Source organism: Macaca fascicularis, chromosome 5 (assembly GCF_037993035.2).
Source record: "Macaca fascicularis isolate 582-1 chromosome 5, T2T-MFA8v1.1".
In the NCBI taxonomy this organism is placed as follows: domain Eukaryota; kingdom Metazoa; phylum Chordata; class Mammalia; order Primates; family Cercopithecidae; genus Macaca; species Macaca fascicularis.
This window is the reverse complement of record NC_088379.1, coordinates 80444611-80470821: the sequence shown is the minus strand read 5'-3', so window position 1 is coordinate 80470821 and position 26211 is coordinate 80444611. Positions and strand designations below refer to the sequence as shown.

General features: G+C 35.5%; 2 protein-coding genes across 60 annotated transcripts in view; one reads left to right on the top strand and one right to left on the bottom strand.

Moving 5' to 3' along the window:
• FIP1L1 (factor interacting with PAPOLA and CPSF1) overlaps positions 1-16048 on the top strand; it is a 73501-nt gene extending 57453 nt beyond the window's left edge. For 15 of the 50 annotated variants that reach the window (XM_045393306.2, XM_045393319.2, XM_015450470.3 and 12 more), the window contains 6 exons: positions 1946-1972; positions 4006-4060; positions 5369-5424; positions 9092-9305; positions 15015-15152; positions 15673-16048. In XM_045393306.2, the coding sequence (XP_045249241.1) occupies positions 1946-1972; positions 4006-4060; positions 5369-5424; positions 9092-9305; positions 15015-15152; positions 15673-15820 (638 nt within the window). In that variant the 3' untranslated portion in view covers positions 15821-16048. Of the gene's footprint in view, positions 1-1945; positions 1973-4005; positions 4061-5368; positions 5425-9091; positions 9315-15014; positions 15153-15672 lie in introns of all 50 variants that reach the window. The other 35 variants (XM_045393304.3, XM_045393318.3, XM_045393301.3 and 32 more) reach the window with 6 other exon arrangements.
• Positions 15142-26211, bottom strand: part of LNX1 (ligand of numb-protein X 1) — a 202764-nt gene continuing 191694 nt past the window's right edge. For 7 of the 10 annotated variants that reach the window (XM_005555290.5, XM_005555291.5, XM_005555289.5 and 4 more), the window contains 2 exons: positions 17767-17925; positions 15142-17378 (listed from right to left, as the gene is read on the bottom strand). In XM_005555290.5, coding sequence (XP_005555347.2) covers positions 17243-17378; positions 17767-17925 — 295 coding nt within the window. In that variant the 3' untranslated portion in view covers positions 15142-17242. The remainder of the gene's footprint in view (positions 17379-17766; positions 17926-26211) is intronic. The other 3 variants (XM_074040017.1, XM_074040016.1, XM_074040015.1) reach the window with 1 other exon arrangement.

Sequence of the window (26211 nt, the reverse complement as noted above, 5' to 3'; positions counted from 1 at the left end):
CTATCCAATGATACTACTGTAGTAAGATTAACATTAAAGGCAGACAGTAATTTTAACTACGCTTGTAACGTACTTGATTCTTTGGTCATATGTCTTTTATCTTTTTTTATGTTTTGTGGAAGTTTAACAACTTAAATGTTTTTGAGGACTAAAGTTTGAAGGGGCTGACTAGAAATTTTTTAGTGTTTTGCATGAATTTACATTTTAACATTAAGCATTAGCATTAATGCTAATGTTAATTAATGCTAATGCTAGTTAATGCTAAGTAAGCATTAGCTAAAGTGATACATCTGGCTCACATTCGTTTAGGTAAAGTTATTAGGATTATGGTATATAGAGTGGGTGGATGATTTTGGTGTATTCCTTTATCTTATGAATCTTATCTTACAAATCTAAGAAAATAATCATATATTTACATATGAAAACTAGATCAAATAGTGAAGTAGTGTCCGTATTGTTCTAAAGAAAATTAGGTTATAGTGTATATTAAAAACATTTAATGTTCTGCCTTCCTTACTTTTCTCATTTACTTTGGAGTCTGGGACTCTGCTAGCTTGTATGGTTTGCTGGATTCTTTTAGTTTAGTAATTTGGGAAACAGGAAGGTAACCTCAGGATGAATGAGAATTGCTATTAGCTATGGGTCAGTTTAGTAGACTTGTGGATTCATAAAGAAACTTGATGGCTGCCTTATCTTCTTTAGTCTTGTTGGTTTTGTAAGTTTGGAATATGTTTTTATTGTGTGGGTGGTTAAAATCAGGTGCTTTGGTCTCTTTTTCAAGGCCATTTGCTACCTTAAGATCTTTTTAATCTAAATCTCTTACTCTGATAAAACATGCACATCAGAACATTTTTAGATAGTGTTAGAATATGTTTCCTTTGACAAGAAAACATTTGAAAACAATTGTTTCATTTTTTTGCATACATTTAGCTAATGAATTAAGATTATTTTTTAGACTAATTTTGATGCAGTTTTTAAGATAGGATTTAGGAACCCATGCCAACTCTTTTAGTTATTATATAAAACTTTCCATGAAAAAGTTACTTTAAATTGTCTTACTTTTTTAAAATTTTCCTGCTTAGAAATCTCTCATTTTTCCTCCACTGAAAAATAGTTAAAATTTGCATGCCATATAAATTGCCTTTCATGTATCTCTTAAATTTAAAATGCTGAATTTAATTTTAGTATTTAGTAAATGCATTTTACATTAGGCTTTAAGGGCACATTTGATCCCTGTGAAATTGAGAATGTACATAGTTTATTCCTCAGAGTTTATAATGTATACAAATAATGAGTGAGAGTCACTCAAATTAATATTTGCTAGCACCTGTAGAAGTAAATCATTCACATTTATGTTAATGTGCCCTGGGGGTGTATATATATGAATTGGTTATTCCCCCCTCTCTCTCCTCCTACAAATCAAAGGAAATGTTAGCCTTTTACTACTTCTGCCAACAATACTAAAACAGTCAACACTTGAATGAACCACAACATATTGAGCTTTACAAAAGTCAGTAATATCCATCATCTTGAGTTATCCTTGTACTACCTGCAGTATTAGAGAAAGAACCCACAGATCAGTTTTTCTGTTAAAATGTTAAAATAACAACCTCAGGCATTGATTATCATATTTAGTTAGGATTAACTTCATGGCATTTGATAATTGTGTGTGCATAAGTGTGCTTTTTAACTGATGTCTAACTTTGTGATTACTAGTGGGGGAAACCTTGTTATCAAGTTGTTAGACTGGGTTTTCATCAAGGAAGTTGGATGTTATACTCGAATTGTTAGTCCTCTACGAGGAAACAGAATGCTTCTCTTGAGTGAATAAGCCAGGATAATGAGGCGAGGGGTTTTATTTCAAAGTTTGTTTTGGTGATGGCATAAATACATAACAGGTTCTGAAATCCAATTACTATATTAAATTTCATCACTTGTTTTTTAGGTATTCCAATAACTGTACCACCTCCAGGTAAAACTTTTTTCATGTTTTCTCCATCATTGTTAATAAACATGAAATTTCAAGCTTATAGTTACAGGAGAGATGGTGTTGATGTGGTTAGAATATGGAATAGGCTATTGGGATTTCAAGGTCCTATTTTCAGCTCTGCCTTTGCTTCATTCCAGTTTTGATTAAGATATAGTTTTCTTATACCTGTCTTACCCATTTCTGTAGAAATAGAGATTCTGAGAAAATTCTTACCTATTCAATTTGTGAAGAAAACAGTATAGGATATAAAATAAAATTTTTCTTAAAAATGTCTTTACAGACCAATGAATTTTTTATGTCATATAGTGACTATAAGAGAAGAGAAAGATACTTTATTTTGACTTTATTATTATTTCTGATTTTTAAATTTTAATCCTGCTGGCTTAGTATCATGAGAAAATGTGTTCTAAACCCCACATAGCAACTAGACAGACAGCTGGTCAGGTGGCTGTTCTTAGAGTGGTGATTGTTTATTGTTGTAATAGTATGATCAGTAGGAGTTTATATGTGGCCCAGTGTTTTATTTATTTATTTATTTATTTTTACATTTTTGTCAGTTATTTCTTTTTATAGTGTGATATCACACCTGGTAGCAAGTGTGTCTTACTGAGTTCAGTGTTAAAAGCCAAGGTGTATGAAGAGAATGAGAGGTGATAATGCTTGCAAGGGTGGGTCTGAATTCAAAATGACTTTGATAAACTGAGTGAAGTTTAGGTAGCATAGGACAGTATACATATTTAGATGTGGAATAGAGACATTGATTATATGTGAATGTGTCTGAAATAGACTCATCAGGGAAAGTCAAAGGAATCATTTATGTGTCTTTTTAGTTTAAAAAACAATGTGGTTGTGAGGCTGTATGAAATAGGATTGTGGACTTTAGGACTAATGTGGTAATTGCTAATTTTGTACTTTTAAGATGTTTAATAGAGGAGTTATAGATCCTAAAACTGGATACAGTGAAGAACATGGTAAACATGAAAACAATTTGGAGTGGGGCTAAAAATCGATTTAAGTGGACCTTTGAGAAGGATTCAGAGAACTGATTTATTTTTTCATAGAATTACTAAAACGGAGGCTTAGTGGAAGTGTTTTCACATAACTGCAAGGTGACAGGCAATATGACAGTGGAATACTCTTGTTCTCATTTAGGACAGTGTCTGAATTGTAGTGTGAGAGACTTAAGTTAGATAATTTAGTGCATTTCCTAGTAGTGAGAGTTGTTCATTGTTAACACTTGGAAGGAATTGGTATCATAAGGAATTGACATCATAAGTTTTGGAATCTTTTTCTGCTGGGATGCTTTATAGCCTATCTGAATTTGAAAGTATAGTGTAGATTAACTGTTTTTCAGCCATATTATTCTGTGGTATTCCGTTTAGGTATTGTGAATTACTGAGAATGCAGACCCCATGATATAGAGGTACAAATTATATTCCTTCCAAACTGATCCACAAACTATATTATGTGCTTTTCTTTGTAAAGTAGTTTGTTAGGGTTGTGCTATTTGAACATATTTTATGGTGGATATTCTCAGCTTTGAGCACTATGCATTTACTGGTAAGATTTTATTTATAAATTACACATTTTAAGGAAATTTCTATACTTCTAAAACTCTCGAAATATTTTTTGAAAGAGGTGATTGCTATATATCTACTTTTCTTCTAAAATATTTCAAATATATCTGGTGGCTACTGTTTTATGTATGGAGAAGGTAAGGCATTGAGATTAACTTTCTCATACTTACAAAATGGGCTGTGTGTGGTGCTGAAAATAAGACCAATGTCCTGACTCCCAGTTTGTTCTCTGTGTATTAGACCAGACTGCTTAAAGTTTTATTGCACTAAAAATCTGTTTATAAGTTTGAGCTCCATTTTTTTCTGTCCATTATTACAACATAGAGAAGCACATTCATATCCCCAAAGAAATTTAGTGATACACAGCAACTTTGTTTCACTCTTGACATTAAGTGTACATTCTGTTAACATTTTTTATCTTATGGTTGAATGTTTCAGGTTTTCCTCCTCCACCAGGAGCTCCACCTCCATCTCTTATACCAACAATAGAAAGGTAAATCAGTATGGATACTGATTTTTGATCATTGATAGCCTTTTGACAGAAGAACCATATACTTATCTTGGAAATATTTTCAAAGATTTAATTTTATAAACACAGCACCTGTCTTTTAATTTATAAATCTACGTCTATGTTAGTTTTATATAAGATGTTGGACCTGTAGCCTGAAATCAAAACAGGGCAAAGAAAACTAAAATTATAATATTTTGAAATAATCTCTTGCTTTGATTTATGACACACTTGATTAAAGAAACTCCTAGACTGTTAAAAACCCAGCAAGTCAGTTTTAATGGGAAATACAAACATAAATTACTGGAAATGATGAATAATACATGTCTCTTTTGGGATGAAGTAGGGAAAACTATTATGGGACCATAGTCAAGAAAAGCTGTCTTATTCCTTGATACTCCATCTCAGCTTCCACAAAGAAGGATTAGAGCCATTCTGTGTGGCAGTAGCCTTATTTTTTGTACTGTGTACTTATGGCTTATGTTAACTAGAATGCTGTACAAAGAGAATATTTCCCTCATGGGTGGCAGTATGGTGTTTAACAACATAGAAATCAAACAGTGTTGCGAGGCAAGGTTCGTAAGCCCTTTGAGACTCAGTTTTCCTTTTTACCAAAAAGGTTGATAGAGTTTTGAAGATTTTAAAAGCTACTGAATATAAAGTACAAGTATAATTCTTGGCAGGTAGAAATCACTAATAAGAGTTATTGCTATTTTATCTTAAGTGGCAAATAAACTATTAAAAATAGTGTGTTTCTGAAAAAATGATTCAAATGATATAAAAAGACAAAATATGTGAGAACTTTACATCAGTAAAGTTCTGCATATGATTTTATAAACCCTGCATAAAATCAAGAAAGCATGAATTGTGAGAACATAGTTTTGTTAAGTGACTGTTAGGCACATTTGTTTTCTCAGTCAAAATGTTAAGAAGTATTATTTGTTAATCCTGTCAGTGGGGCTGAATTAAAATTAATACTAAATTTTTAATCTGAAATATTCTGATAGCCTGAAAGTTTCTGTTACTTTACTTGTGACTCAAGCTGAGTTGATTGGATTATTTATGTTAAATAGTACTAGCACATCCTATTTTTCTGTAAAATTAGGTATTTAATATTTTAATATTTTTTAAGTCAAAAATCGTGTTTTATTAATAAAATTATACAACTAAATTATTAAATTGGTGGTTGGATAAAAGTTGTAATTTTGCCTTAAGTTTTTCCTTTTGCACTGCATTACTAAAATTTAGAACTTCTTTGTACCAGACATAAAAATATATCTTTTTCTTCAACAGTGGACATTCCTCTGGTTATGATAGTCGTTCTGCACGTGCATTTCCCTATGGCAATGGTAAGTAGTAGTATTTAGATGCCTAGATTCAGTTTGGATCAGTGAAGTACTTAAATATTTTTAAAGCAATAAAAACGTGTTGCATCTTACAGAGCAATTAAAAAATATTAACTAAAGGAGTGAGTGGTCTATGTATCTGCCAGGTTAGCAAACAATACATTTCATGTATTTAATCAACTATACTTTTAAAAATTAGTTCATGGTGACACAACAGGGATATTTGTACTTTGTGTTTTCTAAAAGGATTTAGGATTTGTCACCAAAAAAAGATTACAAAGAACGGAAATCAAGTACATAGAAAACTACCATATAATGGAAAAAACCTGAAAGTTGGTTTTTGAAGACAACAAATAAAACATGACAATTTTATGACAAGATTAAGAAAAAAGAACACATAAACAGTATCAGAAGCAAAAAGGGATTACAACTGTAGACAACGCAGATTAAACAATAAAAGAGAGGCCGGCTCAAGCCTGTAATCCCAGCACTTTAGGAGGCCGAGACGGGCGGATCACGAGGTCAGGAGATCGAGACCATCCTGGCTAACACGGTGAAACCCCATCTCTACTAAAAAATACAAAAAACTAGCTGGGCGAGGTGGCGGGCGCCTGTAGTCCCAGCTACTTGGGAGGCGGAGGCAGGAGAATGGCATAAACCCGGGAGGCGGAGCTTGCAGTGAGCTGAGATCCGGCCACTGCACTCCAGCCTGGGCAACAGAGTGAGACGCCGTCTAAAAAAAAAAAAAGAGAGAATATGCTGCACCGTATACCAATGCACTTAAAAACTTAGCTGAAATGAATTAACTCCTAAAAACAAAAACAAAAACTTACCAAACAAAACTGACTCGAAACGAAAAAGAAACCTTGAAGAGTCGTCTTTATTATCCTTTTTTGTTGGATTATTCTGTTTTTTTTTTTTTTTTTTTTTTTTTTTTTTTTTTTTTTTTTGCGTTCTTGTATTGGGAGACTTAGCTCATTAATTTTTACTTTTTTCTAATATAGTATTTTAAGACTAAATTTTCTTCTGGAACAACTTGTATCCCTAAACTTTTGATGTGTCTTATGTTTGTCTGTGTTTATTTCTTAATTATTTAAATTTATGATATTTTTGACCCATGAATTATCAGAAGTATGTTTTTAATTTGAAATGGTTAGGGATTATTTTCTCATAACTTTTAAATTTGACTTCTAACTTAAATTGCTTGGTGGTCAGAGAACAAACCTATTATACTCATCCTTTGAAAGTATATGTACCTTTTCATAAATGTTGTGCTTGAGAAGAAGAATATCCTTTGTTATGGGCAGTATCCTATGTGATGTCCATTACATCAACCATGCTAAGAACATGTAGCTCAAGTCTTTATCTGCATGGTGACTTGTGCCTGTAATCCTAGCTATTGGGGAGGCTGAGGCGGGAAGATCACTTGAGCCTTAGAGTTCAAGGCTGCAGTGAGCTATGATCATACCACTTGTTGTCTAGCCTGGATGACAGCAAGACCTCATCTCTCAAAACAAAAACCGCTTCTATGTTTGTACTGATTTTTCCATCTGCTTAATCCACCAATAATTGAGAGAATTATGTTAATCTCCCATGAACATGGTGAATTTTCTATTTCTACCTGTGTTTTTATTAGTTTTTACTTTCTAAAACTTAAGGTGATGTTGTTAGCTACTTGGAAGTTTAAATTTGTTCTGTTTCCTTGGTAAATTACATCATCCATCTTCATGTGATCATTCTTTCTTTCCTAAGTAATGCTTTTTGTATAAGTCTGTTGTGTCATTAATAAAGCTACTCTTTATTTTTTTTTGAGACGGAGTCAAACTCTGTCGTCCAGTCTGGAGTGCAGTAGTATGATCTCTGCTCACTGCAAGCTCCACCTTCCTGGTTCAAGCAATTCCCCTGCCTCAGCCTTCCGAATAGCTGGGATTATAGGCATGTGCCACCAAGCCCGGCTAATTTTTTTTGTATTTTTAGTAGAGACAGGGTTTCACCATGTTGGCCAGACTGGTCTGGAACTCCTGACCTCAGGCAATCCGCCGTCCTCGGCCTCCCAAAGTGCTGGGATTGCACTCGCCGGCCTAAAGCTACTCATTTTAGATCAGGGGTTGTATTTTTTTTTCTCATCTTTTTTCTTTCAACTTTCTGTTTTTATGTTGTTTATATTAAGGTTATAGTTAGGTTTTTTAAAAGTACAAATCAACAGTCTTTGTTTTGTAACTGATGAGTCAGTCCCTTTTTATTACTGAGAATATTTAGCTATTTGAACTTAACTCTCCACCTACATCTTTGTCAAGTCGTCTTGAATTGACTGAGTTTTGCATTGATTTTCAAAAAATCCTTTTTTCTTCATTGTTTTGAAACTATACGTTTTCTTTTTTTTTTTTTAAAGTGGTTACTCGACATTTGTTATTCATACTTAACAATGTGTAGTTACATACACTTTGAACATCTTTCTCCATCAATACAGAGACTTTAGGATAATCTTTCTCTTCTAACTTATATCCTGTTGTGGTTCACTATTTTAGTTTTATTCTTTTTAAAAAAACTCTACTGTTGAATAGCATATATTGTTTGTTTGGATTTGCATATATGATTACCATTTATTTGTTCAGCCATTACTTCTTTTCATGTTAGATCCTCTAGGATAATTTTTCTTTTTCTCTAGGTATATCTGATAGATGTTCCTTTTTTCTTTCTTTTTTTTTTTTTTTTTTGAGATGGAGCCTCACTTTGTTGCCCAGGCTGGAGTGCAGTGGTACCATCTCGGCTCACTGCAAGCTCCATCTCCCGGGTTCATGCCATCTTCCTGCCTCAGCCTCCCAAGTAGCTGGGATTACAGGCACCTGCCACCGCGCCCTGCTAATTTTTGTATTTTTAGTAGAGATGGGGTTTCACCATGTTGGCCAGGCTGGTCGTGAACTCCTGACCTCACAATCCGCCCACCTTGGCCTCCAAAAGTGTTGGGATTACAGGCTTGAGCCACTGCACCCGGCCTGATAGACATTCTTTTGGTGAAGTCTGTTGGTTGTAAGTTTTGCTTATTTTTTTGTTGATGTTTACAAAGGCAGTTTGAATCTTGAAATAAAATGTTGTTGAGTACACTTTTCTAGGTTGATATTTTTTCTCAACACTGTTTTTTTTTCTTTTTTTGAGATAGAGTCTCACTCTGACGCCCAGGCTGGAGTGCAGTGACATGATCTCTGCTCACTGTAACCTCTGCCTCCTGGGTTCAAGTGATTCTCCTGCCTCAGCCTCCCAAATAGCTGGGATTACAGGCACGCACCACCATGCCCAGCAAACGTTTGTATTTTTAGTAGAGACAAGGTTTCACCATGTTGACTAGGCTGGTCTTGAACTCCTGGCCTCCTCTCAACACTTTGAAGATGTCCCAATGTATTCTGGTTTCCATTTTTTATGTTGGGGAGTTTGTGGTCAACCTAATTCTGATTGCTGTTCACCTTGTATAATGAAGGGTCTTTATATGTTAGGTTTTTAAGATTCGTTTCCAGATCTTCCCCTGATACTGTGGGTATTCATTCACCATGTGATAGTTCTCTTTTCTATTTATAAAGTGAATTTCTATTACAATCTAATGACATATTTTTGGTGGGCATTTTGTTTTTTTAAAGTACCATAATGTTTGTTTTTAATTGTGTTTTTTCTTCAGTTGCCTTTCCCCATCTTCCTGGTTCTGCGCCTTCATGGCCTAGTCTTGTGGACACCAGCAAGCAGTGGGACTATTATGCCAGAAGAGAGAAAGACCGAGATAGAGAGAGAGACAGAGACAGAGAGCGAGACCGTGATCGGGACAGAGAAAGAGAACGCACCAGAGAGAGAGAGAGGGAGCGTGATCACAGTCCTACACCAAGTGTTTTCAACAGGTTTGTTGGGTGTGCAGGAGTTTATACTATGTATTTTATAACCGCTTTCAAATTTATTTTTGTTATGAGGAAGTGAATTTCAATTCACTTGGAAAAGAGATGCTCAGGGAGTACTTAGGAAAGCCATCTTAAAATGATAAAGGATTAGAGGCTTCCCATTACCTTGAACAGCCGTCCTTTAATTTGTTTACTTATTTCTTAAAAGAATTTTCTACCCCTTCATTTATTTTTATCTTGCCATCTAAGTTTTTCATCTTAAGCTTAAATTAGTTGACCATATAGATATTTCCAGTGTATTATAAATATTAATATTCAAAAATAAAATTATCACCACTTTTATTGTTTTTAGAGACAGGGTCTTGCTTTGTCACCCAGGCTGGCTGGAGTGCAGTGGCATGATCATAGCTCACTGCAGTCTTACATTGGAAGAAGATGCCATCTAAGACTTTCATAGCTAGAGAAGAGAACTCAATGCCTGGCTTCAGAGTTTGAAAGGACAGGCTGACTCTCTTGTTTCCTAATGCATTGTTCCCTAATGTAGGAAGTCCTGGGCTCAAGTGATCTTCCTGGCTTAGCCTCTCAAGTAGCTAAGACTACAGTCATGCATCACCATGCTTGGCTCATTTTAAAAATTTTTTGTAGAGACAGGGTCATGCTGTGTTGCCCAAGGTCACTCTTAAAATATATCCAGTGGATTAAAAACATTATAGTGATTTTCCAAACACCATTATCCATTTTTTAAAGAAAATGCACAAATAGGCTACCTTTAAGAATTGGAAATTTTACTTAAAACTTTTTTTTTTTTGAGACGGAGTCTTGCTCTGTCGCCCAGGCTGGAGTGCAGTGGCTGGATCTCGGCTCACTGCAAGCTCCGCCTCCCGGGTTCACGCCATTCTCCTGCCTCAGCCTCCCGAGTAGCTGGGACTACAGGCGCCCGCCACCTCGCCCGGCTAGTTTTTTGTACTTTTTAGTAGAGACGGGGTTTCACCGTGTTAGCCAGGATGGTCTCGATCTCCTGACCTCGTGATCCCCCCGTCTCGGCCTCCCAAAGTGCTGGGATTACAGGCTTGAGCCACTGCGCCCGGCCAAAACTTTTTAAAAGGGTTTTCCTATTAGTCTTTCCTGCTGCACACTTACGTATTAAGTTTTAATATTTAAGAAAATTTGTCTTACATATGTTTTAAAAGGTGTTCCTCCTGATTTTAGTTATTATTTTTATATTCTGTCAGTGCAAACCACATGTATAACAGTGGTCTCATAAGATTACAATACTATTTATACTGTATCTTTTGTTTAGATACACAAATACTTACCATTGTGTTAAAATTTTCTACAGAATTCAGTGCAGTAATATGCTGTACAGATTTGAAGCCCAGGAGCAATAGTCTATAATATGTAACCTAGTGTATAATAGGCTGTACCATCAAAGTTTGTGTAAGTACACTGTGTGGGGTTTGCACAACAATGAGATCACCTAATAGTGCATTTCTCAGAACATATCCCTGTCATTAACTGACACTTGACTGTATACATACACATTTCAAAATGTATACATTTTGAAAATAATGTAATGGAACCGCATCATTTAATGAGAAGGAGGAGCTTTCCTTTATCGCCAGTGAGTATTACTATTGTTAGGAAAAAACAGAGTTTGTTCAGAATACTTATAATATCCAGTAAACCATCCTGTAAACAGATGTGCTGCCATTCAGGCTTCGGTGTTCCATTGTTAGAGCACAGGCAGAGTCGATTTACCATAATTCTAAGGACTCCAGGATTTTCAGGGTGGTAAATGAGCACCAACTTTAACTTAAAATCACCAGCTACATTAAGGAACAATGCATTAGGAAACAAGAGAGTGAGCCTGTCCTTTGAAACTTGAAGCCTGGCATTGCCTTCTCTCTAGCTGTGAAAGTCTTCATGGCTTCTTCTTTCAGTATAAAGCTATTTGATCTACATTAAAAATGCGTTGTTTAATGGAGCTACCTCCATCAGATGATCAGATTAGCTAGATCATCTGGATAACTTGCTGTAGCTTCTACCTCAGCACTTACTGCCTCACCTTGTACTTTTATGTTATATAGATCACGTCTTTGCTTAATCCTTACAAACCAACTAACTTCTGCTAGCTTCTGTTTCTTCTGCAGCTTCCTCACCTATCTCTGCCTTCATAGAATTGAAAATAATTGGGCCTTGCTCTGGATTAGGCTTTGGTTTAAGGGAATGTTGTGTGGCTGGTTTGTTCTTCTACCCGGACACTAAAACTTTCTCCATATCAGCAATAATGCTGTTGTCAGTTTCTTAACCATTCATATGTTCACTGGAGTAGCACTTTTAATTTTCTTCAACAACTTTTTCTTTGACTTGACAACTTGTCTTTTTGGCACATGAGGGATAGACTTTAGCCTGTCATGACTTTTGACATGCCTTCCTCTCCAGGCTTCCTCATTTTTAGCTTAATCATTTTTAGCTTTTGATTTGAAATGAGAGATGTGCGATTCTTCCTTTCACTTGAACGCACAGAGGCCATTGTAGGGTTATTAATTAGCCTCATTTCAACATTATTGTTTCTCAGGGAATAGGGAGACCCAAGGAGAGGAAAGAGATGAGCTGAACAGTGGATCAGTCAAGAACACGCACATTTATTAAGCTTGCTGACTTATATGGGTGTGGCTTATGGTACCCCTAAACAGTTACACTAGTACCTCAAGCTAGATCCTGTTCAGCGATGTTGTAACAAATTACTGAGTTTATTTTGGTGCAGAAAAATGTTGAAATCCATGCATAATTTTTTCATAGTATGCATTTTCCATGAACTTTTTGAAGACCCCTCATATTGTCAAGCTGACTAGGACTGGTCAGTAGCTTAAAACTTTACCTAAAAAAATGCACAAGAAGGAACTGATAAGGATTTATTCATCTTTTTTCCTTCCTTTGGCTCCTACTAATATGACTTATACATCGTAGGCACTTAATAAAATTTTATTGACCAAATGAGTAAACACCATGATACGTGTGTGCGCGCGCGCGCGCGCATGAGTATATGATTTGTGTTTGCTTGGTGGGAAATGTGCTGTTGACTTTAGCCAATTTAAGTGCATGATTCTTTTAAGTTCGAGGGCATTACTTTCCAGAAAGTCAAATTGTTTCTCATGTGGAAATGAATATGTTTGAGATAGCATTGCTATCTCTAGATTGTACATGTTTATAAGTAAGGCGCTTAATGCAAAATTTGATAGGAAATAAGAATAAAATAAATTGCTTTACCAGGCAGGGCTTATAAATTTTCTTTGCATAAATAACACATTGTTTATAGAAGATTTGGCTAAATCCTCTAATTCTTCTGCTTCAAATACATGCACAGATATTACTGAGTTTTTATTGCAACTTAAAAGCATTAATGGTTAAACCACATTTGATATTCAAGTTGCTGAACTGTAGGGCATTAGGAGTCAAAGTTTACCTAAATTTGACTGAAATGTTTAAGGTCAGAGAGGCAAAAAGTGGAGGAATTTTGAGTTCTGAATTATCCCAGGAAAACATTATGCTCTGGAAAATCCAAGTGAAGTATAAGTAAAGGTGTCTGAAGGCTGATATTTTAGCAGTATGGCATGTAGTATATGTTGCTTTACAAATTACAGGGCCATTGTTTTGAAAAGTACAGACTAGTTTCAACTTCTGCTTTTTAGGCAGCTTAATTATGGGCCAGAAAGAAGGCTGGTCATTTGAGGATGTTTGAAATGAACTCTAATGTAATTTCCAGGTTCAGAGAAACCTTTCTGGTTCAGCCATTTATCAGAAAAGGGGATGGAAGGAGGAGGGTCTTTCTATTTTGTGTGTAGGACCCAATCTTCTACCATCTGTTTTAAGGTTCCCATCACAGGGCTGCTTTTAGAATCTAAAGGCTTCGAGTTCAACAAGAGTTGGTTTTAGGGTAAGAGGAAAAAGAGAGTTACAAATGACACATTATGAGATAATTGACTTTAATTATTTTTATGTAAATCTAGTTGCAGTCATTGAAAAGCCTCATTTTTTGAGAGAAGTTAACTATATTTCTTATGGTGCTAGTTTATTCTACTTCAAGACATGGTACTAAAAAGTTCTGCTTCTGAAAAAATTAAGCATTAAATTCACCAAAGACTGCCATTTATTGAGTGCCTGCTTTCATACCAAGCACTTTATAAATGTTGTCAGTTCTGTAAAAAGCCTTGAAAAATACTCTTGGCAGTTTTACAGTGAGAAAACCGAGGCTGAGAGAGGTTAAGTAACAGCCTGGGTCACTCATTTAGTAAGTGGCAAAATCAGGATGTGATCCTGTGTGTACTCACTCCACTTGTACTCTTTCTGCTGTTCTCCACTGACTGGCATGGCATGTTCCCTTTCAGGTGACATGCCTCCACACTCCAAGTACAAAGTACATATTTATGGATAGGAAAAAAATAGTGGAAATAACATATACAAATATGTGCAAAAGTATATATTAATACATTTTCTGTTTTTTAAATGAGATTCTAAAATTTTAATGTATCACAGATAATAACTTGGTCAGCAGTACAATTGGGCATTAAGCATAGCATTACTGAATCATTACTTTTGCTAGAACATAGGCTGACATGTCTTTTAAAACATGGCTTATAGTTGTCACCTGACTATGTTAAACCCTGAGATTCCTTACCATCTTGATGTTTCATACAAATTACTACTTTAATAATTCATATTAAACATTTCTAGAAATCAAAGCTCTTCAGCATACTCTTCTAAAAGATTATTTTATTCTAAGGGAATTTACTGATGTAGAAAGTGTTGACTTCTGTGCTAAACAAAAAAAAGAAAAAGGAAGAAATGAGACATGAAGGATAAAGAGAAAGATGGAAAGAGAATGTCAGTTAAAGGACATGAAAGGAAAGGAGGTCTAGGGAGGTAAAGAAAGACCACCCTCTAACTCTAGCCATTCGTCTCAGTTTCACCAGTCTGTATAATTCAATCCAAAATTAGAAAATGGAGATGCAACTTATATGTATGCAGTTGAAGTTATTAGCCATGTAGTTCCCCCTCCCGCGTGCACACACACACACATGTAATTAGGATGTCAGAATGCAGGTATGTCCAATCTGCATTTTGTATGGATACTGTAGAAGTTGCTTTAATGTTTCTGTTCTTTATGTTTATACTTCTGTATTTGATGAATATTTAATGATAAACCTAAAGTTTAAAAACATAACTTGCTTTCTGTTTTGTAGTCATTGTGAGTTGTATATTTTTATAATGTTAAATATGTGTCCAACACTTTCCAAGAATATTGATTAGAAATCTGAGATACACAGATATTATTTTAATTCTAAAAGGAGCAAAAAATTGTAAAAGCTGGTAACAATGTAAATCAGTTGCAGATCTCACCTTTTCAAGAAATGAAAAAACCAAAGCATTTTTATATTAAATCTTTTTAACAGCTATGAAAGCACAGAACAAAATTGGTCATTTAACCTATGTAATTATTATATATTTATATTCTTAGCTCTAGTGCTATTTTGAGAACAACCATCGTTTTCCTCTCAATTCAACAAATATTTATTCCTCACTAATGTTATAAAAGATGCTAATGTGAGGATTTGGGGTTTGGACTGCAGATCACATCTCCTCTTTTACAGTTTGAATCCATTCAGAATTAACGGTCCAGTTGTCAAGAAAACATTTCTATTTCAATTTCAGCGATGAAGAACGATACAGATACAGGGAATATGCAGAAAGAGGTTATGAGCGTCACAGAGCAAGTCGAGAGAAAGAAGAACGACATAGAGAAAGACGACACAGGGAAAAAGAGGAAACCAGACATAAGTCTTCTCGAAGGTTTGCTCTTTAATAAAATAGTGAGCCAACAGTATGGGAGAGATTTTGACTTACTACATTATCGCATTGGAAGAGGGGAAATTTTGGCCTATGAACCAGTCTTTCGTAAGTTATGAAACGAAGCAGTGCTTGGTTTCATTAAAGAAAAATTCAGGGCCTTGTCTCAAATTTTTTTAAAAAAATTAAACAAAATACCTATTGTTTGCCAAAAATCAACCCTTTACAGTATTTCCAGTTTTGAGTTAGTGCTTGTTTCTAATTTGTTACTGTATATTATAATATGCATTTCAGAAGCTGTATAGGCACTGGGAATCTGAGATAGTATCAGTGAAGATGGCCCTATAAAATAAATACAATCCCTGCATAAAAGTCACATAAAACTGATTATTCCCCACACTATATTGATGAGAAAATGCATTAGATTATTTTAAACCCAGTGTTATATTGAGAATTTCCTTAGAGTGATTGGATTTTTGTCACTGATTGTGTATTTAAACAGAACACACCTTTTTTATTTCAGTAATAGTAGACGTCGCCATGAAAGTGAAGAAGGAGATAGTCACAGGAGACACAAACACAAAAAATCTAAAAGAAGCAAAGAAGGAAAAGAAGCAGGCAGTGAGCCTGCCCCTGAACAGGAGAGCACCGAAGCTACACCTGCAGAATAGGCATGGTTTTGGCCTTTTGTGTATATTAGTACCAGAAGTAGATACTATAAATCTTGTTATTTTTCTGGATAATGTTTAAGAAATTTACCTTAAATCTTGTTCTGTTTGTTAGTATGAAAAGTTAACTTTTTTTCGAAAATAAAAGAGTGAATTTTTCATGTTAAGTTAAAAATCTTTGTCTTGTAATATTTCAAAAATAAAGACAGCAATGACTTTATATCCAAGAAAGGAATGTGAATGAGTCACTTAACAGGGACTCTAAAGAGAGCTGTGTTAGCTGTGTACATAAACAAATTATCTGAGAAAAGGTCAAGGTTCCACTTGGGCCACAGTTTTGTTAATCAAACAAACAAAACACCAGTCTCGTAAGAGGCTGCACCACAAAAGGCAACAAAGGGCCCCTCTAAGGCTTGAGACTAAAACTAGTCTTTATCGTTACTGCTGTGACACTCTTGCTTAGTATATTAAGAGACTTACACATTTTTGATATCACAACTTTTTGATAGCTTTTCAGTGTTCTAAATTTGGGTTCCTGGTGAAACCAAATGGGGTACACTTTCATATCCAAATTAATAAAACCTATAAGGCATTTGGGTGGGCTCTATGAAATAAATTACCCTTAGTGTAGTTTCTAGGAGGCACGTGTACAAACACTCTTCATTGTGGCACAAATTTAAATAGCCTCATGACCATGTCTATGAGCCAGGGTCAAGCTGGTTTGGCCTTGATGCATTTCCCAAGGCCCACTGGTGGAGCAGCGCAAGTTTTTATACAGTCGCTAACGATTGTGGAAAAAAGAGCTTTAGCCATTACTAAAACAAAACAAGTTTATAATTCTCTGAGCATTTTTAGGGATAGCCCTAGAACACATTTGTCAGTGATGGTAACAAATAACATGGTATTTGCAAGGATAAATTACTAGGATCTTTTAAATGGTAATAATACAAGTAATCTTAATTAGTATCACATACTAAAAGACAACTATAATTTCTGAAAAATATTTATTTCTTGTTTGATGAAAGCATTGTTTCTCAGCAATGCATTTAAAAAGATCTTTTAGCTGTAAATTAAAAATGGTCATAATGTACCCTTGGCAGATTTCAGCATATACCAAATTTTAAATTTAAATCAACTTGAATTCAGTGGGGTATACAAATCATTTTAGCTGTTTAGGGCTTTTTACTGAATAGAAAAAATATAAACAAAGTTGTAGAGTAATGAGAAATCCTCCACACTGAAAAAAAACTAGTAGTTTTAATATTTTTGGAATCATATTTTCTGAGGTGTAACTGACTTTCATTAGATCATACTTTTCCTGACATTTTAACAGTGTATTTACATATAAAAACTGACAAGATAAATACAGTGTTTCAACTTAGCCTATTTGTGATTTTTATGTTTTTCTCTGACCCATCATTGATTCTATAAAAAAGTGCCAGGCCAAGAAACAATAGTTAGAGTAATTCTTCCTTTAAGTTCTTTCAGCAGTCTTGCCAAGCAAGCATGTATCATTCCTGATGTACTTCTACCATTGACAGCAAGAAGAATATCACCACATCTAAAAAAAAAACCAAGATATGATTAGTATTTTAATTCATTGCTGAAGTTAATGCAAGTTTATCTTAGTGGTCCTAATTTTTGCTGCATCTGACCATTTTAATTATGTTGCTTTTAATTTAGATATTTCTTGCCTCTTATTTACATTCTCCAAACTCACTATCCACTCAGCTTGTGTTAGAAGGAATGCTAAAAGTATGGGGAGTTGTAGTATGGGACTAAGAATATGTGTAATTATTTTGGATTTCTCAGAAGTTGAATGCTACATAAATACTTTAACTCCCCACAAAGTATAATAAATACATGCCTTATCTCAAATGAGGCCAAGCTTTGGCATTTATTAAACAACATTTAATACAAGTTTTTTTGGTTAGTCATTATTTTATTACCTAATTCTTCCATCATTGTATGCTGGTGTTCCTTCAACAATGGATTTGATGAAAAAAGGTTTGTTTCCATTGTATTCTTCATAACCTCCTACAATGCAGAAGCCCAGACTTCCAGCTGTGTTTCTTCGTAATATAATGTCTTTACAGTTATACAAGCACCTGAAATAGAATGTAGTCAGTGTACATGCACATTTAAGTGTTACAGTTAAGGGAATACTTAACTGTGATTCATCCCCCATTCCTTTTGTTGGCATTTTTAATGGCTAAGTAGCACTGCATAGGTCCCACTCAAAATTGTATCGTACCTTGGTGACCTTTGTGCTGTTAGCTGGCTTTTTGTAATTGAACCTCTGTTTTCCATAATTTTGAATATCCTTAAAAAACTGACACCCCCTATTGTGTTCTGTTATACATCTACTGGGAACGATAATCATATTTTTAACTTAAGACAATGCTTGAATTTGTATTAGCAAAAAGTTGGATAAACCTAAATCCTTATTGGTGAACAAACATGGATGTCATATAATATTTACTTGATATAATTTTTAATGAAGGCAAAAATCCTTTGAATAATCTCAATGAAAGCAATTTAAACCTAATCCTAATAAATGAATTTGTATACTTTTTTTGACCTTGGAAAAATACCACTTTACACCCAGTTCTACATGTTTGGCAAGTCATAGAGAAGCATGCAGGCATAAAGTGAATGGAAACAGATACATTTAAAGATTATAAGAACAATTCATATAGGAGGAAAAATAAACTGCAGGAAACTGGATAGGAAGTTATAAAAGGAATGGGAGAAGGAAAGGCCCAGCTCTTCTGTAAATTAGTAGAATCCTCAACTAAAATAGCAAATGAGATTGAAGACATTTTCATTCACTGGCCCCTAATGAATCAGTGTTCATATAGGTACAGGCCAAGTGTTAACTATGTTACAGTTGCCATAGAAGTGTGTGTCAGGAGTTGAATTTTACTCTATATGACGTTGTTCACCACATTTGTAGCTGTAGTCCAGGAATTGTTTTGAAAGGAAATTGGCCTTTTCATGTTGCCAAAAATCAAGATATGGCTATTTTGTTTATATACCGTACCTTTAAAATATTAATTGCTTTTTAGAACCAATAAAAAGTCTTGTGAAATGTTAAGTGATAAAGTTGATCATTACATTTGTTACCAACCTTGTTAGTCAATGTGACATGACTTTTTTCATGATGATGTTTTCACTTGAAATAAAATGAGCTTTAGGGTTTGTTTGACAAATACCTTTAAGATGTATTGCTGAAATTCAACTCTAACCAGTTCTGAATCTGTTGTCATACATATACATCATAACAATTTCTTTTACTGAAATGATTGCTTAAAAGTATGAATTTCATTAAATTTCATATTTTGTAAAATATGTATCTGCTGCATTTCACAGTAAACCTTGATGTCAGTGGTAAATTCATTCTTTGGGAGCTGTGGTGTGTCAGATACACATTTTACATAATGGTTCACTGACTCCTCATGTACAAAGCAGGTAACTGACTATTCTGTAAATACCAAAGCATTAACATTCCCACCTGGGAGGATGTGTGCCCAATTTTTTGGAGAAAGGTAAGAATTAGATGATTGTTATCCAAGGTCATGATCAAATACCAGTTTTGACATTGCCCAGTTTGATATATAAATGAGTATACTCTCACTGAATATTTTATTTCATATGGAGAAGCTGTAAACATAACCATCTAAAACATTACATGTTCTAGTTCAAAGCTTTGAACCCAGTAAGTCACAGTGTGTCCATTTTCTAACCTCTTCATACTGGAGAGAACACCCTGCTTTGATCCTCTTTCTGCAGATGTTTAAACAAAACACAAAATCCCCTGCCCTCCTGAAGCATCCATTCAAGTTGATACCAGTGTTACTTGTTTTATTTCCTTAAAAAGTAAATGCTTTCTTTTATTAGTGGTGTGTATTTAACTTTATTGCAGCAGTGAGACCTCCTTATGTTAACCCATTGCAAAGTCAGACCTTGATCTGACTTTGTGGGCATTTTTTTCTTAAGTTGGGTTATTTTACTCCCCACTGGGAAATGGGCAGCTGTTTTTGATCAGTGACCTCAGATACTAGGTGGCTTTAAACTTTGAATGTAAATGTGGACTTCTTTCCTATTCTGCACTCATTCTCTTAATTTAGGCCTATCGAAAAAGATTCGGCATAGTATAAAGAGTTTGGTAGTTTTTCCCAATGAGAAAATTATGGTTACCTCAAGAACAAATTTAATGAAATGAGTTAATGAGTGTGGTGACTCATTTGATTTCCACTGAAATGAGTTAATGAGAATGGTGAAGTCTTGAGCTGCTCAAGAAGCTAAGTTTTTTCCTAAATTTTTATATATCCCCTTATACTACTAATTTAGTCAATACATATTTGAGAACACTGACTTTGAACTAAGTCTGCAGACTACAAAGAACACTAAGGCAGAGCCTCTTTCCTAAGAAAAACACTGTTTAGAAAATAAGTGCATCAGCCAAAGCCAGTTGAGATCTTGTTTCTTCCTGATTTAAATTATTGTAAATTTTTCATTGCTAAGTGGTGTTAGAATAGCAGAGGTTGGAAAGAGGTGGGATGTAGGATGTTTTGAGCTCTTTGTGAGAGCAGAAAATTGGAAATTGAATCTATAGAAACAGTCCTTTCACAAAATGTTGCTTTATTATTTTGCTAGCCCTGTGTTCAGAAAGGTTTAACTTCTTGGCCCCAATTTATATGTAACTATGACCATCAACTTAATAGATTCCAGTGAGTAATGTAGAGCCTCCTACTATGATTAACCTAGCATTTATTCCGTCTTCTGGATCAGGTACCTTTCAGTCTGCGGTGAAGGGACCACCTTCCCCCCCCGCCCCAGTTTATTGTAGACTAATACTTTGGTTAAATAAAAAATGAATTTCTAGAAAAATGAAATCTTTAACCCCAAATTGTGTTGTACATAACAAATATAAAATGTTATAATCAACATAAAAGGAAAAAGAATTATAAAAACTATGCATTGCTCATTTATTTATGGGAATTTAATATGGACAATCGCTGTTACACTCATAATTTTGCGTTCCTCAATTATTTTTCTAAAATCATGAGAGAAATGCTGAGTCCCCATATTAAATATCTATATGCATACTTTGAACAAACAGGTATAGCAATGTTTAATGTAAGTGAGGTTGCTTACTACAATAAGTTGACACTGCTACTTGCAGAGGATAAGGGATAGCTAAACCATTTTCTACTCACTATTAGCAGAAAAGACAGTGTCACATATATATGTTCAGGAGAACAGAAGATTTTAAAGCAATTTTAGTAAGCTCAGGCACGTGATAATTTAACTTCAAAATTTGTCTTTATTCCTCAATGATAGCCAATTACAACAATTTATACTATAAAGTTAGAGTCGAATTTAAATTTTATCTCAATGACATGAACTCTGAATTCATGAATTCTGTGTTGGTTTCTTCTGAAAATCAGAACATTCTATAAAATATGTAAGATGTTTGATAACTTTTTGCAGCTGTGCAATATCAAATGTATCACCTACTTCATTGATAATTGTTATCAAGTTACATCATAACAACTTATGGAAGCTATTCTTCCAAGCGTCTTTCATTTTGCCCTTTGATGTTATTGGCCATTGGAAAACATCTTGCATTTTTTTCCTTGCAGGAAATATTAAGCTCAGTAAAAATATTGAAGATAATCTGGCAAATAAACAAGTTTGGCTATCCAGTTTACATCTTTAAAAAGTTGGGACCAAACTGGCTTCCTATCTTGCAGAAAAAAATAAGGGTTTGCTCTATGGTTCAAACATTTTTGACAGAACTTCTCTTTACTCATTACTCAGCATGCAATAATAGTTCGTTATGATTGGCTCCCTTATTATCACATAATAAAGAGAATAAACTAGTAAACTAGTATCTAATGCACTAGCCTTTATGTAGCCAGAACTTTTACTATGTCACTAAACACATTATTTAGTTTGGCTGACATCACAGCAAAATTTTCTGAAGGAGCCACTGTATTAAGTTACATTCATTCTCCAGCAGCTTCTTTAATCTGCGGAGTCAGTACTCCAGAAAGTTTTACAATCAATGCAACCGCACCAGCAAAACATACCCCTACCTAAAACTTAAACTTCCAATTCACCAACAATGTAAACTTCCTTAGTTGTATATGGTTCAGAGCTAGTTGTGTTTATTGCCAAAGAACTTTTTAAAAATTCTGATATCATGTTTAAGTTGTGCATACACTAAAAAGATTTGCCTGTGTATTCAAGTTAAAATAAAAAATATGTTGCTGGCTTTTCTTGAAGTTGGTTTTCATATCATTAGTTATGAAACATAGTACCCTTTTTACCACAGATTCACCCAATGTTTCTAAGCACATTTTAGTTTTCACAAATACCTTGGCGATGTGTATATACATTTTTAATCTTACTTAAAATGCTACTTTATTATAGGAAGTCCACAAAGTATATAGTTTGTGCGTGGTATATTGGCATCTACTTCTGGTGACTTTTTAATTAAATACTCTTTCAAAAAATTATTTTGGCTTTTTGTTTGTAAGAGGCATTTATGATTCCATTGTTTTATTAGCCAACACCTCCACAAGTGGTTTTACTACTTCACCAACAATGACAGCTGCAAACCCAAGCTGCACAGAGGAGTAAAAGCAGCATAAACTTTTTGTCTTAAGAAAAAAAATCACATATTATTTGGAATCACTTCTATTGTACTGTTTTCAGAAAAAGTATGTCTGTCTTGTCCAGTGAAGCTTAACTCACCAACTGTAAATAGGCGACTTCTCTAATTTGGCCGGTAATGTTGAACTACATACTTAAAGCAGCTTTGATTAAAATGTAAATGATCGTAAAAATATGTTTAAAAAGAAACCTGACAGTCTCTCAGATTTTTATACATATTTTGGTGACAGCTAAGAAACCTTAAAATATAGGTTTTAATGTGGGGTCCTACTGTGCATGATGCAGTGATCCCCTACTGGGATGCAGATTGCACAACATAAAACACCTTGCAAGTTCAACAACATCCCCTTCAACAAGAGTTTACTGATTATATTTGAATGATGTAGCAATGTCGAATTGCTATAAAAGTTTCTAAACAATTTCTGTCCTTCTTGCAGACCAATAATACAGTTTGTGGATTAGCACTGGTCTATTGCCCATTGCTCTGAATAATTTTTAAAGAAGTAAAACATACAAAAGAAATATTACAGGTTTCTTTTAAAAGTTATTAAGGAAGAAAGCTTTAGACTATGATGCGCCTAAACAGGAGTATAGAATTAAAAATTCTTGGCCAGGCAAGGTGGCTCACACCTTTAATCCCAGCGCTTTGGGAGGCTGAGGCAGGCAGATCACTTGAGCCTAGGAGTTCCAGACTAGACTGACCAACATGGCAAAACCCTGTCTCTACCAAAAACACAAAAACTAGCCGGGTGCGGTGGCGGGCACCTGTAATCCCAGCTACATTGGGGGCTGAGACTGGAGGATGACTTGAGCCTGGGAGGTTGAGGCTGCAGTGAGCCAAGACTGTGCCACTGCACTTCAGCCTGGGCAATAGAGTGAGACCCTGTCTCAAAAAAGAAGGAAAAGGAAAGGGAAAGGGAAAGAGAGGGAAGGGAAGGGAGAAAGAAACGAAAAGAAAGAAGAAATAAAAACTAAAAATTCTCTCAGGTAAATGTGAGCATTTTTCTCATCCATATGGTGCTTATATCTATATCATTACCATGAGTTAACTATCCCCAAAGTCTCCTTTTCTAGTACTCCACTCTGATCCTCACCTCTCATGGACTCAGTGCCCCCTTCCAACAGATTTTTGACTCCATCTGGACTGGATGCCTACTTTTCCTAGATGGTTGGGAAAGACCTCTAAAGAGGTAACATTTAGTCCATGACCTGAATAACAAGAGGTAGCCAGAAAATGTGAAGCACCGAGTATTTCAAGCAGAGAGAGCCTGGACTTTTGAAATTTAATAGAAAACAGAATACTACAAGGGACTTATCACAAGAAGCAGCACTATAGGAGGATGAAATAATGTGTGCTTTCAGCTAACTGGTGACAGGGCCAGGTGTCTCATGAACCTAAGTCATGACAGAAAAGCAGTGAGTAAGGAAACCAGGACAAGATGTCCTGGGATCCACTCCCAGGCTTGTCTATGCTGTCCCTCCTGTGCTACAGTGTTTGAAACATGCAGGGAAAACACCTCCAGTTGTGTATTCTGTATTATTGAAAGTTACAGTTGACATTTCCTTGGCAAGTTTTCCTATTGTATTAATTCTAGGTGACAACTGAGCCTTAATAGTTTTAAAAGATTGAGCCAGTCAGTGCCCAAGGACATGGTGGCTATTCTTCAGTAAGTCAATCAGAGGAAAGATCCAGAATTTATTATTTTATAAAACAGAACTAGAGACCATAATAAGGGCATGGAAAACATTCCAAACTGAACTCCAAAGTAACACAATCATGAAGTTCAATGCTGCTACAAGGTCGCAGTGTCCAGCTTCACCTGGCAATACTGTGAGACCCCTGTTGGCTTCTTCCCCTAGACACTTCTCTCTCTACCCAGCCAGGTCCCTCTCTACTCTGATCTCTCAGACCTCTCCCCCAACCACAGGTTCTGGACACACAGTCCTTTTTGCTATTCCCGGACCATGCCACATTCACTCCCACCTGTGGGCTTTTGTTTAACTGCTCTGCCAGAATTCTCTGCTGTGCTTCCACTGCCAGCTACTTCCTGTTACTCAGGTCATGAACTAAATGTCATCTCTTTAGAGGTCTTTCCCAACCACCTAGACCAAAGTGGACATCCAGTCCAGATGGAATGAAAAGTCTTGCAAAGGAGATTTTGGGGTAGTAACTATGGGTAATGATACAGATAAGAACCAGGAGGACAAGAAAATCCCACAAAGAAACACAGCAAGAGAAGGTCTGTAACATGTCCTTCTCACGTAGGAAGTGCAGGTATTTGCTGGGGGGAAAGGGGTCGGTAGAGCTGCTGGAGGTTTAAGTTGCTCAGAGTATGTGGGACACTGCTGCTGTAGAGAATGACAGAAGACAGCTGATAAACAATGTCAAAGGATACGGGCGCGGCACTCTGGGCCCACCTGAAGGTGGTGACCACAGGTTTAAAGGGTATCTGTTGTTTGATTTTCCCCAGCAGTGTTCTGAGACTGAGTTGTAGGCTTGGAGAAAATGTACATAATTGGACAATCCAGGGGGTTGTAATTTTGCCAGATAGTCCAGAAGGGTGATGGAGTAAGAAAGTAGAAAATAATGACTCCAAAAAAAAAGAAAAAGATGGTTGATGCGGTTGTCCATGGACCCCAACAGCGCTGGGATGGAGGTGAAGACAAAAGGAAGAGGTTGAGGGAAAAGGTAAAGGGGTCTATGAACCCCGAAGGGTCTATGGACTAGATGGCAGAAGTCTGTATTCACAACATCTGACTTTATGATTTCAAAGGGGGAGTGGTTCTAGCAGATGACAAGTTTGGGTGGAGGCCATGGAAGAGGGTGACTGAAATACTGACTTTTTTAAAAACAGTGCCCTTCTCTGCCTTCCTGGCCCATGTGTCACCCTCTGCACTAAGGATTTACCCTTTCTTTTTTCTCTGAAAAGTTCCATCTGCATCCACTCCTTTACTGCTCAATATCTTCTTAAAACTTCTCCTGCTTAAGCCTCTGACTATACCCCCTTAGGCCAAATCTAGCGAATATTATTCTGTTCTTTCATTGGTGATTTCTTCTCAGTCTCCTTCAAGGGCTCTCCTTTCCTCAATCCTCTTCTCAATGGGCCCCAATATTTTACGGAGCCCCTACACCGTACTACCTACATATTGATCCTGCCCAAATCTATCTTTAAAAATAAAATATGTTTTAGCAGATATAGGGTCTCATTATGTTGCCCAGGCACTGGTCTCAAACTCCTGGGCTCAAGCGATTCTCCCACTTCAGCCTCCCAAAGTCCTAGGATTACAGGCATGAGCCACCGCACCCAGCCCCAAATCAATCTTTAGCTTATACTTTTCTCCAAAGTGTGGTTTCCAAAGGATGTGCCTTTCAGGGTGTCTGAAGGTAAAAAAACATTTTTGTAATAACACTAAGACATTAGTGGCCTTTTTTATTCTTGTTTTCTTATGAGCATACAGTGGCATTTTCCAGAGGCCACGTGATAGGTGATATAGCAACAGACGGAATGCGGGAGCAAATAAGAGCATCTAGTTATCTTCTCTTAAGCCAAACACTAAGAAACTTTGCAAAAAATGTAAAATAATGCCATTCCTCTGAGTTTTTTTAAAACATTTTCTCATAAAAGATGATTTATGCTAACATAAAATAGGTTTATTTTAAATGACAATAAATTTCTCAGATTAATTTATGATAGGGTAATTTTATTAGA